The sequence below is a fragment of the Microcaecilia unicolor genome, chromosome 1 (assembly GCF_901765095.1).
Source record: "Microcaecilia unicolor chromosome 1, aMicUni1.1, whole genome shotgun sequence".
Lineage (NCBI taxonomy): Eukaryota > Metazoa > Chordata > Amphibia > Gymnophiona > Siphonopidae > Microcaecilia > Microcaecilia unicolor.
The window spans coordinates 485006284-485021838 of NC_044031.1; the positions used below are offsets into that span (position 1 = coordinate 485006284).

The 15555-nt window shown below is 49.5% G+C and overlaps 1 protein-coding gene across 2 annotated transcripts in view; it reads left to right on the forward strand.

Moving 5' to 3' along the window:
* Positions 1 to 15555, forward strand: part of SPIDR (scaffold protein involved in DNA repair) — a 602511-nt gene that overhangs the window by 562676 nt on the left and 24280 nt on the right. For both annotated transcript variants that reach the window (XM_030214124.1, XM_030214131.1), the window contains exons 15-17: positions 9938 to 10148; positions 12493 to 12645; positions 15235 to 15328. In XM_030214124.1, coding sequence (XP_030069984.1) covers positions 9938 to 10148; positions 12493 to 12645; positions 15235 to 15328 — 458 coding nt within the window. The remainder of the gene's footprint in view (positions 1 to 9937; positions 10149 to 12492; positions 12646 to 15234; positions 15329 to 15555) is intronic.

Consider the following 15555-nt stretch of genomic DNA (forward strand, 5'->3'; position numbering starts at 1 on the left):
TCGGTTGTGGAGGTACCGACGCGTCGGGGTTCCGGCACCTCGGTGCCGTCTCCTGGCTCCCAGCAGCTTCCGGCACCGACACCCTTACCGGCCCCACCGCCTTTCCCGGCAGCGGGCCTGGACGAGTGCCTCAGAGCCATCCTTCCGGGGATCCTGGAAGGGCTGATGCGCCAGGCTGTGCCGGCGCCGGGGGTGCTTGCGCCCTCGGCGCCGATGACTGTGGCGCCGGCGAGCTCTAGCCCGGCGCCGGAGCTGTCGACACCGCCGCCGTTTGCGGTGCCGGTCTCGACTGCTACGCAGGTGGAGTCGACGTCGATGGAGGGAGCTCCGTCCCCGCCGGCGCGGGAGTCCACCGCTCGACGACACCGAGACCTCGGTGCCTCGACGTCGAGCCGGGCCCGGTACAGGACTCAGCTACATGAGCTAATGTCCGATACCGAGGATGAGGACTCGTGGGGGGAAGAGGAGGACCCTAGATATTTCTCCTCAGAGGAGTCTACGGGCCTTCCCTCGGACCCCACGCCTTCACCGGAGAGGAAGCTCTCACCTCCTGAGAGCCTCTCCTTTGCCTCCTTTGTGCGGGATATGTCGATCACCATTCCCTTCCCCGTGGTCTCTGTGGAAGAGCCGAGGGCCGAGATGCTCGAGGTCCTCGACTATCCATCACCACCTAGAGAGTCCTCCACGGTGCCGCTGCACAATGTCCTGAAGGAGACGCTGCTCCGGAACTGGGTGAGACCGTTAACTAACCCCACCATTCCCAAGAAAGCAGAGTCTCAGTACAGGATCCACTCCGACCCAGAGCTCATGCGGCCCCAATTGCCCCATGACTCAGCGGTCGTGGATTCTGCTCTCAAGAGGGCACGGAGTTCGAGGGATACCGCCTCGGCGCTCCCGGGGCGGGAGTCTCGCACTCTGGACTCGTTTGGGAGGAAGGCCTACCAATCCTCCATGCTCGTGACCCGCATCCAGTCATACCTGCTCTATATGAGCATCCACATGCGGACCAATGTGCAACAGCTGGCGGACCTGGTCGAGAAGCTCCCGCCGGAGCAGTCCAGGCCTTATCAGGAGGTGGTCAGGCAGCTGAAGGCATGCAGAAAGTTCCTGTCCAGGGGTATTTTTGACACCTGTGACGTGGCATCTCGTGCTGCGGCCAAAGGTATAGTGATGCGCAGGCTCTCATGGCTGCGCGCCTCTGACCTGGACAACCGCACCCAGCAGAGACTGGCCGACGTCCCTTGCCGGGGGGATAACATTTTCGGTGAGAAGGTCGAGCAGATGGTGGACCAACTGCATCAGCGGGAAACCGCTCTCGACAAGCTCTCCCACCGGGCGCCTTCAGCATCCGCCCCCACTGGTGGGCGTTTTTCCCGGGCACGGCAGGCTGCACCCTATTCTTTTGCAAAGCGTAGGTACAACCAGCCGGCCCGAAGGCCTCGTCAGGCACAGGGACAGCCCCAGCGCGCTCGTTCCCGTCAACAGCGTGCGCCTAAGCAGCCCCCTGCGCCTCCACAGCAAAAGCCGGGGACGGGCTTTTGACTGGATCCACGGGAACATAGCCGCCCTACAAGTGTCCGTACCGGACGATCTGCCGGTCGGAGGGAGGTTAAAATTTTTTCACCAAAGGTGGCCTCTCATAACCTCCGACCAGTGGGTTCTCCAAATAGTGCGGTGCGGATACGCCCTGAATTTGGCCTCCCTGCCTCCAAATTGTCCTCCGGGAGCTCAGTCTTTCAGCTCCCATCACAAGCAGGTACTTGCAGAGGAACTCTCCGCCCTTCTCAGCGCCAATGCGGTCGAGCCCGTACCACCCGGGCAGGAAGGGCAGGGATTCTATTCCAGGTACTTCCTTGTGGAAAAGAAAACAGGGGGGATGCGTCCCATCCTAGACCTGAGAGGCCTGAACAAATTCCTGGTCAAAGAAAAGTTCAGGATGCTTTCCTTGGGCACCCTTCTGCCAATGATTCAGAAAAACGATTGGCTATGTTCCCTGGATTTAAAGGACGCATATACTCACATACCGATACTGCCAGCTCACAGACAGTATCTCAGATTCCGCCTGGGCGCACGCCACTTTCAGTATTGTGTGCTGCCATTTGGGCTCGCCTCTGCCCCACGAGTGTTTACCAAGTGCCTCGTGGTGGTAGCGGCCTACCTACGCAAGCTGGGAGTGCACGTGTTCCCATATCTCGACGATTGGCTGGTCAAGAACACCTCGGAGGCAGGAGCCCTCCGGTCCATGCAGTGCACTATTCAACTTCTGGAGCTGCTGGGGTTTGTGATAAATTACCCAAAGTCCCATCTCCAACCGTCCCAGTCTCTGGAATTCATAGGAGCGCTGCTGAATACCCAGACGGCTCGGGCCTTTCTTCCCGAAGCGAGGGCTGCCAATCTCCTGGCCCTGGCTTCGCAGACCAGAGCGTCCCAGCAGATCACAGCTCGGCAGACGTTGAGACTTCTGGGTCATATGGCCTCCACAGTTCATGTGACTCCCATGGCTCGTCTTCACATGAGATCTGCTCAATGGACCCTAGCTTCCCAGTGGTTCCAAGCCACCGGGAAACTAGAAGATGTCATCCGCCTCTCCACCAGCTGCCGCACTTCACTGCTCTGGTGGACCATTCGGACCAATTTGACACTGGGACGTCCATTTCAAATTCCACAGCCCACGAAAGTGCTGACGACGGATGCCTCTCGCCTGGGGTGGGGAGCTCATGTCGATGGGCTGCACACCCAGGGTATGTGGTCCCTCCAGGAAAAGGATCTGCAGATCAACCTCCTGGAGCTCCGAGCGATCTGGAACGCACTGAAGGCTTTCAGAGATCGGCTGTCCTACCAAATTATCCAAATTCGGACAGACAATCAGGTTGCAATGTTTTACGTCAACAAGCAGGGGGGCACCGGATCTCGCCCCCTGTGTCAGGAAGCCGTCGGGATGTGGCGCTGGGCATGCCAGCACAGCATGCTTCTCCAAGCCACATACCTGGCAGGCGTAAACAACAGTCTGGCCGACAGACTGAGCAGAGTCATGCAACCGCACGAGTGGTCGCTCCATTCCAGAGTGGTACGCAAGATCTTCCGAGAGTGGGGCACCCCCTCGGTGGATCTTTTCGCCTCTCAGACCAACCACAAGCTGCCTCTGTTCTGTTCCAGACTTCAGACACACGGCAGGCTAGCATCAGATGCCTTTCTCCTTCATTGGGGGACCGGCCTCCTGTATGCTTATCCTCCCATACCTTTGGTGGGGAAGACCTTACTGAAGCTCAAGCAAGACCGCGGCACCATGATTCTGATAGCGCCCTTTTGGCCCCGTCAGATCTGGTTCCCTCTTCTTCTGGAGTTGTCCTCCGAAGAACCGTGGAGATTGGAGTGTTTTCCGACTCTCATTTCGCAGAACGACGGAGCGTTGCTGCACCCCAACCTTCAATCCCTGGCTCTCACGGCCTGGATGTTGAGGGCGTAGACTTCGCTGCGTTGGGTCTGTCTGAGGGTGTCTCCCGGGTCTTGCTTGCCTCTAGGAAGGATTCCACTAAGAAGAGTTACTTTTTCAAGTGGAGGAGGTTTGTCGTTTGGTGTGAGAGCAAGGCCCTAGAACCTCGTTCTTGTCCTGCACAAAACCTGCTTGAATACCTTCTGCACTTATCGGAGTCTGGCCTCAAGACCAACTCAGTAAGGAATCACCTTAGTGCGATTAGTGCTTACCATTATCGTGTGGAAGGTAAAGCCATCTCTGGAGAGCCTTTAGTCGTTCGATTCATGAGAGGTTTGCTTTTGTCAAAGCCCCCTATCAAGCCTCCTACTGTGTCGTGGGATCTCAACGTCGTCCTCACCCAGCTGATGAAACCTCCTTTTGAGCCACTGAATACCTGCCATCTGAAGTACTTGACCTGGAAGGTCATTTTCTTGGTGGCAGTTACTTCAGCTCGTAGGGTCAGTGAGCTTCAAGCCCTAGTAGCTCATGCTCCATATACCAAATTTCATCACAACAGAGTAGTGCTCCGCACTCACCCAAAGTTCCTGCCGAAGGTGGTGTCGGAATTCCATCTTAACCAGTCAATTGTCTTGCCAACATTCTTCCCCAGGCCGCATACCCGCCCTGCTGAACGTCAGTTGCACACATTGGACTGCAAGAGAGCATTGGCCTTCTACTTGGAGCGGACACAGCCCCACAGACAGTCCGCCCAATTGTTTATTTCTTTCGACCCTAACAGGCTAGGGGTCGCTGTCGGGAAACGCACCATCTCCAATTGGCTAGCAGATTGCATTTCCTTCACTTACGCCCAGGCTGGGCTGGCTCTTGAGGGTCATGTCACGGCTCATAGTGTTAGAGCCATGGCAGCGTCAGTGGCCCACTTGAAGTCAGCCACTATTGAAGAGATTTGCAAGGCTGCGACGTGGTCATCTGTCCACACATTCACATCACATTACTGCCTCCAGCAGGATACCCGACGCGACAGTCGGTTCGGGCAGTCGGTGCTGCAGAATCTGTTTGGGGTGTAAATCCAACTCCACCCTCCAGGACCCGAATTTATTCTGGTCAGGCTGCACTCTCAGTTAGTTGTTCTTCGTAGGTCAATTTCTGTTGTACCCTCGCCGTTGCGAGGTTCAATTGACCTGGGTTCTTGTTTTGAGTGAGCCTGAGAGCTAGGGATACCCCAGTCGTGAGAACAAGCAGCCTGCTTGTCCTCGGAGAAAGGGTATGATACATACCTGTAGCAGTTGTTCTCCGAGGACAGCAGGCTGATTGTTCTCACCTACCCTCCCTCCTCCCCTTTGGAGTTGTGTGTTTCATCTTTTGCTAGTTATTCAACTGGCGGGAGCGGTCGCGCACGGGCGGGAAGACGGCCGCGCATGCGCGGTGGGCGTGCCCTGCGTGCCGACCGTCCCGCGAAGCTTTTTTCCGGTTGGTGGGGGCTGCCGCGGACGTCACCCAGTCGTGAGAACAATCAGCCTGCTGTCCTCGGAGAACAACTGCTACAGGTATGTATCATACCCTATATGTAGAGTAGCTACTTAAAAAGAGTTATAAACACTAGGATAGGTAAAGGGAGGGGGGTATGGATAGTGTTGGTCCTATTGAAAGAAATGTTCTGCTAGACTGTACTATACTAGTGATGGAACACATCTCAGGATCTACAAAATCAAGTTGATGGTGTTTCTGAGCCTTATGTTTTGCCTGGTGCTCTAGCGGCCCTTCCCCACCCCCCTACCTTCAGCTGGAGGAGGGAGGTGGCCTTGAAAATGGCGGCGCCCAGACCTGCCCATTGCATCCTGGGATGCGCTGGGTGGGGCTTCACATGGTAGCATGGAATGTTGCATGCTGTGGAGGCAGTGCATGCAAATATATCATGAATATTCATTGTGGATATCCTGAAAACCTTCATTGTAACTCAGAATATTCCTGCAAGGGGAAAAGGCCATCTCACCTCAGCAGAGAAGTACACAACACCGAAAGAGGCTCTTCATGTCTACAGCAAACAGCAAAGAACAGAAACCAGAGCAAACCAGGAGTCCAGGAAAATCTTTATTGAAATAGGCCCAGCATGGCCACGTTTTGCCAAATAGGCTGCCTCAGGGGTTTATAACACACCAACAAGGGATTAAAATAGCACTTTTATGCTGTTCAGGAGCTGCTGACTGTAGTCTTGGATGTACATTTGCCAGCTAGGGGAAACACTATTTTAATCTCTTATTGGTGTATTATAAACCCCTGAGGCAGACGATTTGGCGAAACATGGCCACATCCTGGTTTATTTCAATAAAGATTTTCCTGGACTCCTGGTCCGCTGTGGTTTCTGCTGTATCCTGAAAACCTAACTGGCTGGGGTGCCTCCAGGACCAAGTTTGGGAACCACTGATATGTCGCCTTGCGGAGACGTGTGCGCAAATATCAGGCCTAATTGCAGGTGCCTACAGTTAGGCGCTAAGCATAATTCTATATACGATGTATACCCCTTATAGAATCGTGCTAAGCATGTTAAATTTTCAGCGACACTTTTTCAGGTGCTACTTATAGAATGTGGCCCATAGTGCATAAATTAATTGAATGTTGGCCCTGAAATATATGTCATATACTTTATATACACTTACTCTGGAGGAGTAAGGCTGAATAAAGAAACTAGTCTTGATTAGTGCTCCTTTTCTCCTAAAGAAGGAGGAATGTGAGATTAGTAAGCAGCTAATGTGGTGAGTGCAGCAAGGGCAGTAGGTTTATGAAGACAGGAAGTGGCTCAGAAGAATTCAGTAGATTCTGTATCTTAATGGTGTTTATGGGCCGTGGCATCCCACATGCATAGTTGGTCTTTGAGATCAGTATCAGAGGCGTTGACTGGATTCAGCTTCGTCAGACATTATATATCAGGTATTCAGCTCACAGCACAGGCAGCAAAGCTACATTTCAGATGATTAAAAAAAAAAAAAAAGAATTATTCCATGTTGTTTCAGCACATTGAAAAAGAGCCCCTAAAGCTGTTAGGCTGAAGTTCACAGTAACAAGTTAGGGCCAGATTTTCAAAGCTTGCCGGGCTTGTAACATTCTGTTTTGATTGGTTTTAGCCATTTTTACACATATGTTGTTGTGCGCCTAATGCACAAAGCGTTTCAGCGCTGCTTTTACTGTTTGCAAAAACAGCGACTGAAAACTAGGTGCAAATGTGTTAATATGAGCTCATTAGTATTAAAAATGAGCATTCTGAGCGATGCACAGAAGGGAGCGCCTACTTATAACGTTTAAAATGTTCTGGCAGGTCCTCATTGGCGTTGCATGTGAAAAGGGTTGTTTCTCAGTGGAGAGTGGTCAGCAGCACTTTTTACGTGGGAAAAATCCACAATTCCAGGAATAACATGCAATACTTATGTACTTATGTTTTATGAATATGAAGTCACAATTGATTTTGATGCATATAACTACTACTACTACTTATCATTTCTATAGCGCTACTAGACGTACGCAGCGCTGTACACTTGAACATGAAGAGACAGTCCCTGCTCGACAGAGCTTACAATCTAATTAGGACAGACAAACAGGACAAACAAGAGATAAGAGAATATTAAAGTGAGGATGATAACATAAGGGTTCTGAACAAGTGAATAAGGATTAGGAGTTAAAAGCAGCATCAAAAAGGTGGACTTTTAGCTTAGATTTGAAGATGGCCAGAGATGGAGCTTGACGTACTGGCTCAGGAAGTCTATTCCAGGCATAAGGTGCAGCAAGATAAAAATCATACTGTAACAAGGTAAAACAGCAGTTCCCAAACTGTGCGCTGTGTCACCCTGGTGCACCGCAGCAAACTCTTAGGGGTGCCATGGCATATTTTCCCTGCCTCCCTCCTGCCACCACCCAAGCTGCTACTGCTGTAGCAGCGGCAAAACAAGCTGCAGCCACCACAGGATAAGACTCACTAGGGTTACCATTTTATATCCTCTGAAAAAGAGGACACGTGTCATGCCTGCCCCCGCCGCGCCCACTGTCACGCCCCTTTTGGATCCTCATCCCGCCCCTTCCCCTCCCCCATCACATAGTCCCCCCCCCCGCGCCCCCCCCCCCCCCATCACATGCTCCCCTCCCCTTCGTTACCATCGTCCCTGGTGGTCTAGTGACGTCTTCGGGGCAGGAAAGAGCCCCCTCTTTCCTGCCCGGAGCGCTGCCTGCCCTTGCCTACATCCTTCTCTGTCTCAGCTGGGGATTCAAAATGGCCGCCAAGAGTTGAAGCAGCCTCGCGAGACTTCAACTCTCAGTGGCCATTTTGAATCCCCAGCCGAGACCGAGAAGAAGGATGGGCAAGGCAGCGCTCCGGGCAGGAAAGAGGGGGCTCTTTCCTGCCCCGAAGACATCACTAGACCACCAGGGAAGATGGTAAGGAAGGGGAGGGGAGAGCCACGGCGCCGATGGATCGCGCAACCACACGCACGCCCTCCCGCACGCACGTTTGTCCAGAAATCCGGACAAACGTGCGTGTGGACATGTCCGGGGAAATCCGGACGAATGGTAACCCTAAGACTCACCATTCACATGGCTGGCTGTCCTACCCCCTCAGATGTTACTTCCTGTTCCAGGGCACAGCCAGCAGCCGCATGAATGAAGATTCCTGCCTTACGGTGGCTATAGCCTGCTTTGCCACTGCTGCTGATCTAGAGAAGTGGCAGGGATGGGTGTGTTTGGGAAAGAAGGAATACATAGGAGGCAGACGATGGATTAGGGTGAGAAACAGAGGGGGGCTTAGGCTGGATGGAAAGGAGGACAGAGCGGCAGAACCTGGGTTGAGGGGGTAGAGGCTGGACGAAAGTGGGGAGGGGAGGGCAGATGCTGGATGACAAGGGGGAGAGGAGGGCAGATGCTGGATGGCAAGGGGGAGAGAAGGAGGGCAGTTGCTGGATAGAAAGGGGGAAAGAAAAGAAGGGCATTTGTGGGAATGCAAGCATCAGTGGTTGAAGCATGCCACCAATTTGCTTGCTGCGCTAGCAGCCTGGAGCTTGGGTCTCGGGCAGTGGACGCCTTTAGCTGGCGGGGCTTGGGCATCTCCACCATCAAAGGTAGGATTCAATGCTGTGGTGGTATGGGAGTGGGACTTGAGATGAAATGTGTAGCCTAGGGGCACCATGACTCATTTGGGAACCATTGGGCTAGAACATTCATATAGTCCAGTACTGGAAAACCTTGGATGCTCATACTCAAGTGATAACTATTGATTGGGTACATTCAGGTGATATCCCACTTATGGAAAACGTGGAGGGGCATAATCGAAAGGGACGCCCAAGTTTTGCTGAGGACGTCCTCGCAAAATGGCCCGATGGAGGGGCGGGGAAACCCATATTATCGAAACAAGATGGACGTCCATCTTTCGTTTCGATAATATGGTCGAGGACGCCCAAATCCTGAAATTTAGGTCGTCCTTAGAGATGGTCGTCCCTAGACTTGGTCATTTCTGATTTTCGGCAATAATGGAAACCAAGGATGTCCATCTCAGAAACGACCAAATGCAAGCCCTTTGGTCGTGGGAGGAGCCAGCATTCGTAGTGCACTGGTCCCCCTGACATGCCAGGACAGCAACTGGGCACCCTAGGGGGCACTGCAGTGGACTTCATAAATTGCTCCCAGGTACATAGCTTCCTTACCTTGTGTGTTGAGCCCCCCAAAATCCACTACCCACAACTGTACACCACTACCATAGTCCTTACGGATGAAGGGGGGCACCTAGATGTGGGTACAGTGGGTTTCTGGTGGCTCACATTTACCACCACAAGTGTAACAGGTAGGGGGGGATGGGCCTGGGTCCGACTGTCTGAAGTGCACTGCACCCACTAAAACTGCTCCAGGGACCTGCATACTGCTGTGACGGACCTGAGTATGACATTTGAGGCTGGAATAAAGGCTGGCACAAAATATTTTTAAAGATATTTTTTGAGGGTGGGAGGGGGTTAGTGACCACTAGGGGAGTAAGGAGAGGTCATCCCCGATTCCGGTGGTCATCTGGTCAGTTCAGACACCTTTTTGTGCCTTGGTCATAAGAAAAACAGGACTAGGTAAAGTCGTCCAAGTGCTTGTCAGGGACGCCCTTTTTTTTCCATTATGGGTCGAGGATGTCCATGGTTAGGCACACCCAAGTCCCGCCTTTGCTACGCCTCCGACACACCCCCGTGAACTTTGGTCGTCCCTGCGACAGAAAGCAGTTGAGGACGCCCAAAATCAGCTTTCGATTATACCGATTTGGATGACCCTGTGAGAAAGACACCCATCTTCCGATTTGTGTCAAAAGATGGGCGTCCTTCTCTTTCGAAAATGAGCCTGTTAGTTTCCTACAAACAGCTGAAACCATTGAGTCATAAGCATGACCAGGCATCCAATTCAGGTTTGGATTGTTTAAGCTTACTTTTTTTTTAATGGAAGAATGTACCTTTCATGTGTTACAACCATTTTATTGATTTTAAACCTTAGGCAAAGAGCACTGTCCCATCAGGACAGCAGGAGCTGTGGTTGTTCGTGACAGACGCAGGCCTACAGGCTGATCCTGAGCATAGTCTGGAAGAACTGCGAGTTGTGCCAGTTTGTGTCACTGCTTCCTGTATACTGGAAAGCTCCGTAATCCAGGCACTTCCTGCCTCTTTACCCTGCATAATGTATTTTAGGGATGCCCTCAAGGAAAATGGTAAGCTCTTAGGAGTAGTATGTTGTCTGAAGAAGAGACCTAAGTAGTCCTGGGAGCTTGCATTGTTAAACATTCATTATCCTAAGCCAGGGCTCAACAAAGTTTCTTAGGATCTAGGAGCCAGACTTGTAATGACTGGAATTTTTATTTATGCACATGTATAATATGCTTAAGGTGATACACAGGAAGTTATTTATTAAAGTGGCAGGAAAGGAGTGGATAAGAGGCTACTGCTCTCCCCATTGCCCACCCACCCATCTAGAATGTATCCAGCAATGGAAAGAGGCCTTAGGCTGTGGTTGCTGGAGCAATGGGGAAAAGTTATAGCTGCAAAGGTTGTGTGGGTGGGGTGGTGCACCACCCACCTGCTCCCAGAAGCTGCAGCCTTAGCCTTTCTCCACTGCCCACCTACTCCCAGCAGTTGCAGGTTTATCCACTCTCACAACCGCATCCTAAAACCTGTTTTCATCACCTACCCAGCCACTCCAGCATCCACCCTGTCACATTCTCGCCCCCAGCAGTAGCCTGTCTGAATATCTCTTCCCCTCCCTTCCCAAAAAAAACAGATTCTTTATAAATTTAAATTGATCCCACCAACAAGGCTGTGGGTAAATCTCCTCCTTAGTATTGATGCTCCTTATGGGACACTTCTCCAGATACTAGTGCTCCAAATAAGGCTTATGTGTCCCCACTCATAGCTGTCTCCTAATGACCACCCCATTAACTGAATTTCTCTGTATCTGTTTCCAGATTTCTCTCTCCTCCATCTGCTCATCTCACCCCAGCTCCTGCACCCCAGTGCACATACACCCAGCGCTCTCTCCCTCCTGTGACACCCAGATGCAACACCTCACTTCCTATCCCACTCCCACAGCAGACATCCAGGTCTCTCACCTCCCCCCTCCCAGCACACACAAACTCAGCATTCACTTCCTCCCTCCCTCCCCCCAAAGCACCCACTTCTTGCTCCCTCCTGGTCTACCCCTCCCCCACATTACACACATACCCTGCACTCTCTCCCTCCTTACCTCCCCGCAAAACTCAGATACCCACCTCTTGCTCCCTCCTGCTCCACCCCCTCCTACCACATTACACATATGCCCAGCGCTCTTTCTCCCTCCTCCCAAAGCACATCCACCCACCCTCTTGCTCTACCCTCTTCTACCACAGTACACATAAACCCAGTACTCTCTCCCTCCCTCCTCTTCCCCCCCCCCCCCCCCCACATGTTACACATATACCCAGCGTTCATTTCCTCCCTTCTCCCAAAGTACACAGGCACCCAGCTTTTACCCCCCCTCAGCACACAGACACCCAGCTTTCACGCCCCCTTCCCCCACAGCATACAGGCACCCAGCATTCACTCTCCCCTCCCTCCGCAGCACACTGGCACCCAGCTCTCCCTCCCCCACCCTTGTGGCAACACAAGCACCCAGTTCTCATTCCCTTCCCCTCTTCTCGCAGCAATACAAGCACCCAGCATCTATTCCCCTGCCCTCTCCTTCCACCCCACAGCAACAGAAGCACCCAACTCCCACACTCACACCCCCTACCCCCAGGACAGGCAGGCAGGTAGCTCCATTTGCACACAGGAACCCAGTGCTGTCCCCAGCCCATCATAGAGTCAAGCAAAAGGAAAGGACAGCAAGTGCATGTCAGGCAGCTGCCTCTTCTTCCAACACCCAGCACTGAATGCAAAATTAGAACTAAGCGGTTCAAATTTTGCATTCAGCACTGGGTGCCAGAAGAAGAGGCTGCTTCCTGACATGCAGCTGCTTTCCTTTCTTTCCACTTACCACAGTGTTCCTGGCGGGGGGAAGGCATTTGCCTTCATGTGAATGTGTGAGCAGGCATGAGCAGACACACACATACACGTATGTCCAAGGTTCTGCGGTGGGAGTTGGTTTTCTTGCAAGTAATTGTAAGGACAGTGTAACAGTTGAAAAAAACAAAGCATACATTTTTCCTTATTAAATAAATGATGAGTCTTGGCACTGTTTATTGCTCTGCATATCCTGGTTATCAAAGAGTTAACACCTTATGGTTCCTGTGCAAGTTGGGTATGAACTTCTTATACCTCATAGGCTCTTTTATTAGAGGTCTCAATAGTTTATCATAATATCTTTGGATAATTTGGTCCAGCTAAGATTCTACAATCTGCAAAAGGTCAGAACAAAAAGTTCTCAATACAAAAGACCCTCCGTGACAATGTCGCCTGCTGCCCTATCAGTGACAGAACATATGAATGGCCGTAAGCCAGGGGATGTTGATTTTAACCATGAATTTTAGTTTCTGCAGTCAAACTCTTCCTTGTTGCCATAATTTGGAATGTCTCTGTTGGCAGGTAGGATTATTTGTGTTGAGCGCACCATTCTTTCGCTACAAAAACCTCTTTTGTGTGGCACCGCTGCTGTTGACCTTAGTGAGCTGACTGGTCCTGTCAAACTAGATGAGCTGGATTCTACGACTCAGGCTAATACAGTTTGCTCCGTGCAAGGTTTGTATGACTTATCCTGCTATGAAAAATCCATATTTGGAACTCCCTGGGGGCATCCACTGCATGTGGGGTTTAGCTCAAGTACCTCTAATTTACAGCAATCTTAACTGGCCAGTTTAAAATGTTATTGAAACCAGGATGCTACCTGAAAATGTTTAGCATGTTTGTTGTTTCTGATAACCACTGGGAACATCTTCTGCCAGCTGACCCCTCAACACTTGCCATGGGAGTGAAAAGTATTTTGGAAGTTTTGTACCTGAGTCTAGATTTTAAGAAGCTCTCCCCTCCCCTGCCTCAACAACTTAGTCTATAATCTTTGTAAATGCTAATGAGAGATTGTGGACGTTAGAGAAATACAAATCAGAGTTAATAACTGTGGGGGCAACAGAAATTAAAACCCTATTTGAACTGTATTTCTACTGAAATTCAGTAATATCCACTTTAAAATAAGGAATCGAAAAAAGGACACAGTAAGTGATTTTTTTTTGTTAACAATTATACAAATACTCTGTTTATCATCACAGTATAACATCTTTACTATGAAAAGAACAAGCAGAGTCCAGGCAGGGATCAAGTGTAAATCAAATTTTCACACTACGCAGAGTATTAGAAAAGGCTGTTGAGTATAAAATCCTAGTAGTTACAAATTTTGTGGATTTTAAAAACATTCAGTAGTATCGAAAGAGATAGTTTATTGAGTATTATGAAATCATATGGAATACCTGCTAAATTCATCAGTGTTATGAAAACCTGTATGAGGACAGCAAAAGCTGTATCAAAGTGGAAGATGATTACACGAATTGGGTTAGAATAGTAGCTGGAGTCAAGTAAACGTGTATTGCCAACATTGTTATTCAGCTGGGCCATGGACTGCTTAGTGTGAAATGAAGTAGGAGTCAAAAACACAAGAATCAAATAGCTTGAAAACATGTAGTTAAAGGACTTGGATTTTGCAGATGATGCGGCTTTGTTCGAGCATTTCGATTAGCCAATACAGACCAAGACAGAATAACGTATTTTGGTGACGAGACTTAATTAACTATATCTAGCACAAAGACAAAGTTTATGACTATAATGATGTGCCAGTTCACCTTTTTAAGAAGTCTGGTAACAGAAAACAGCAACACTGAACAGGAAATGAAAATTAGAGTTGGTGAAGCAGCATCAGTCATGAACAGATTGGGTAAGATCTGGGACCAGAAGAAGCTAACAAGTTGAATGACGATGCATGTGTATACCCACTTTGTTATACAGTACAGAAACCTAGCCAGTAACAAAAATTTTCCCAAACTAATTCACACAGTTTAAGAAGAATTTTCCATGTTAAGTGGCAAGACAAAGTTAAAACTGAAACAAGAGAGACTAGTAAACAGCCTCCAGTTAGTAAAATGCTACAGCAATGGAGACTTAGATTGTATGGACACCTACCAAAAATGGATGTACAGCATGTACCAAAGCAAGCTATAAAAGGAGAAAAAAGTCCAGGAAAGCTAAAACAGATGTGATGTCAAACAGTTGAAAGGGGCCTCGCTGAGCTGGATATCAATTGGTCAGAGGCAACTGATGAAACACGAGACTGACAAGTGTGGAAGATGCATGTGTCTACCTTATGTGCCGACTGGTTCAAGAAGACATTAACATTTTTGGAATATACAGTATCTTGGGATATCATGACTTCATGTATAAGTAAAGAGCTAGTCTTCTAGCTTGTAGTGCTGTCAAGGCATGCTTTTTTTTGTTACATTTGTACCCCGCGCTTTCCCACTCATGGCAGGCTCAATGCGGCTTACATGGGGCAATGGAGGGTTAAGTGACTTGCCCAGAGTCACAAGGAGCTGACTGTGCCTGAAGTGGGAATCTAACTCAGTTCCTCAGTTCCCCAGGACCAAAGTCCACCACCCTAACCACTAGGCCACTCCTCCCAAAGCCCTGTGTATCTCTATCCACCCTTCTGGTTTATGAAAAACCTGCCAGAAAAAAATGCAACCACATTCAAGGTACAAATCAATCAAATTGTCAGCATAGCTCATACTAGTGATTCTTTCTACATATAGTGGAGTTGTCCTATACATACCAAGAGCATAGAAGTCTGTTTCTAGAATGTCTTTTAAATAAATACATTTATACATCGCATGTATGTGTACACTAGAGGTTCTCAACCCAGTCAGTACCCAGGACACACCTAGCCAGTCAGGTTTTCAGGATGCGCACAATGAGTATGCATGAAATAGATTTGCATACAATTGAGGTAGTGCATGCAAATTTATCTCATACATATTAATTGTGGGTATCCTAAATACCTTACTGCTAGGTGTGTCCTGAGGATTGGGTTGAGCATGTGTGCACATTCATACTCGCACTCTGCAGTGGAAGTAAAGGATAATGTAACAGTAGCTGAATTATTAGAGAGATAGTATGTAGACCTTCATTTCCACAAGGTACTTTTCACTGCACTAATATTTTCTCTACTTCAGAGCAGTCAGTGCACTAGGAAGAGGCTGGATGCTAAGGACAAGCAGAATACTGTTTATCAGAAGCAGCATCACAAAATGTCAGTGTAATTTTGTAAATCATACATATTCTGTTCAGGTACTGTCATCGGAGTTGATGAGAGCACAGCTTTCTCCTGGCCAGTGTGTGAGAGATGTGGCAACCAAAATCTAGAGCTTTGTAATGAGAGAAGGTAAGAGCCATTCCATTGTTCAATGAAACAGGACGTGAGTGATGTGGCCTATAGCTCTCTGCTTAAATATGCAGAGCACAACAACTTCAGCAATTTCAATAGGCGGATACACTGCATGCTTGTTTGGCTAGCTTGGTGTGTTCTTTCCTTCATGTAAAAAGTGACATAAAAAATATTTGATAAAATAGCAGTGTGGTCTAATGAAGGGTTATCATTTTGGCTCTATA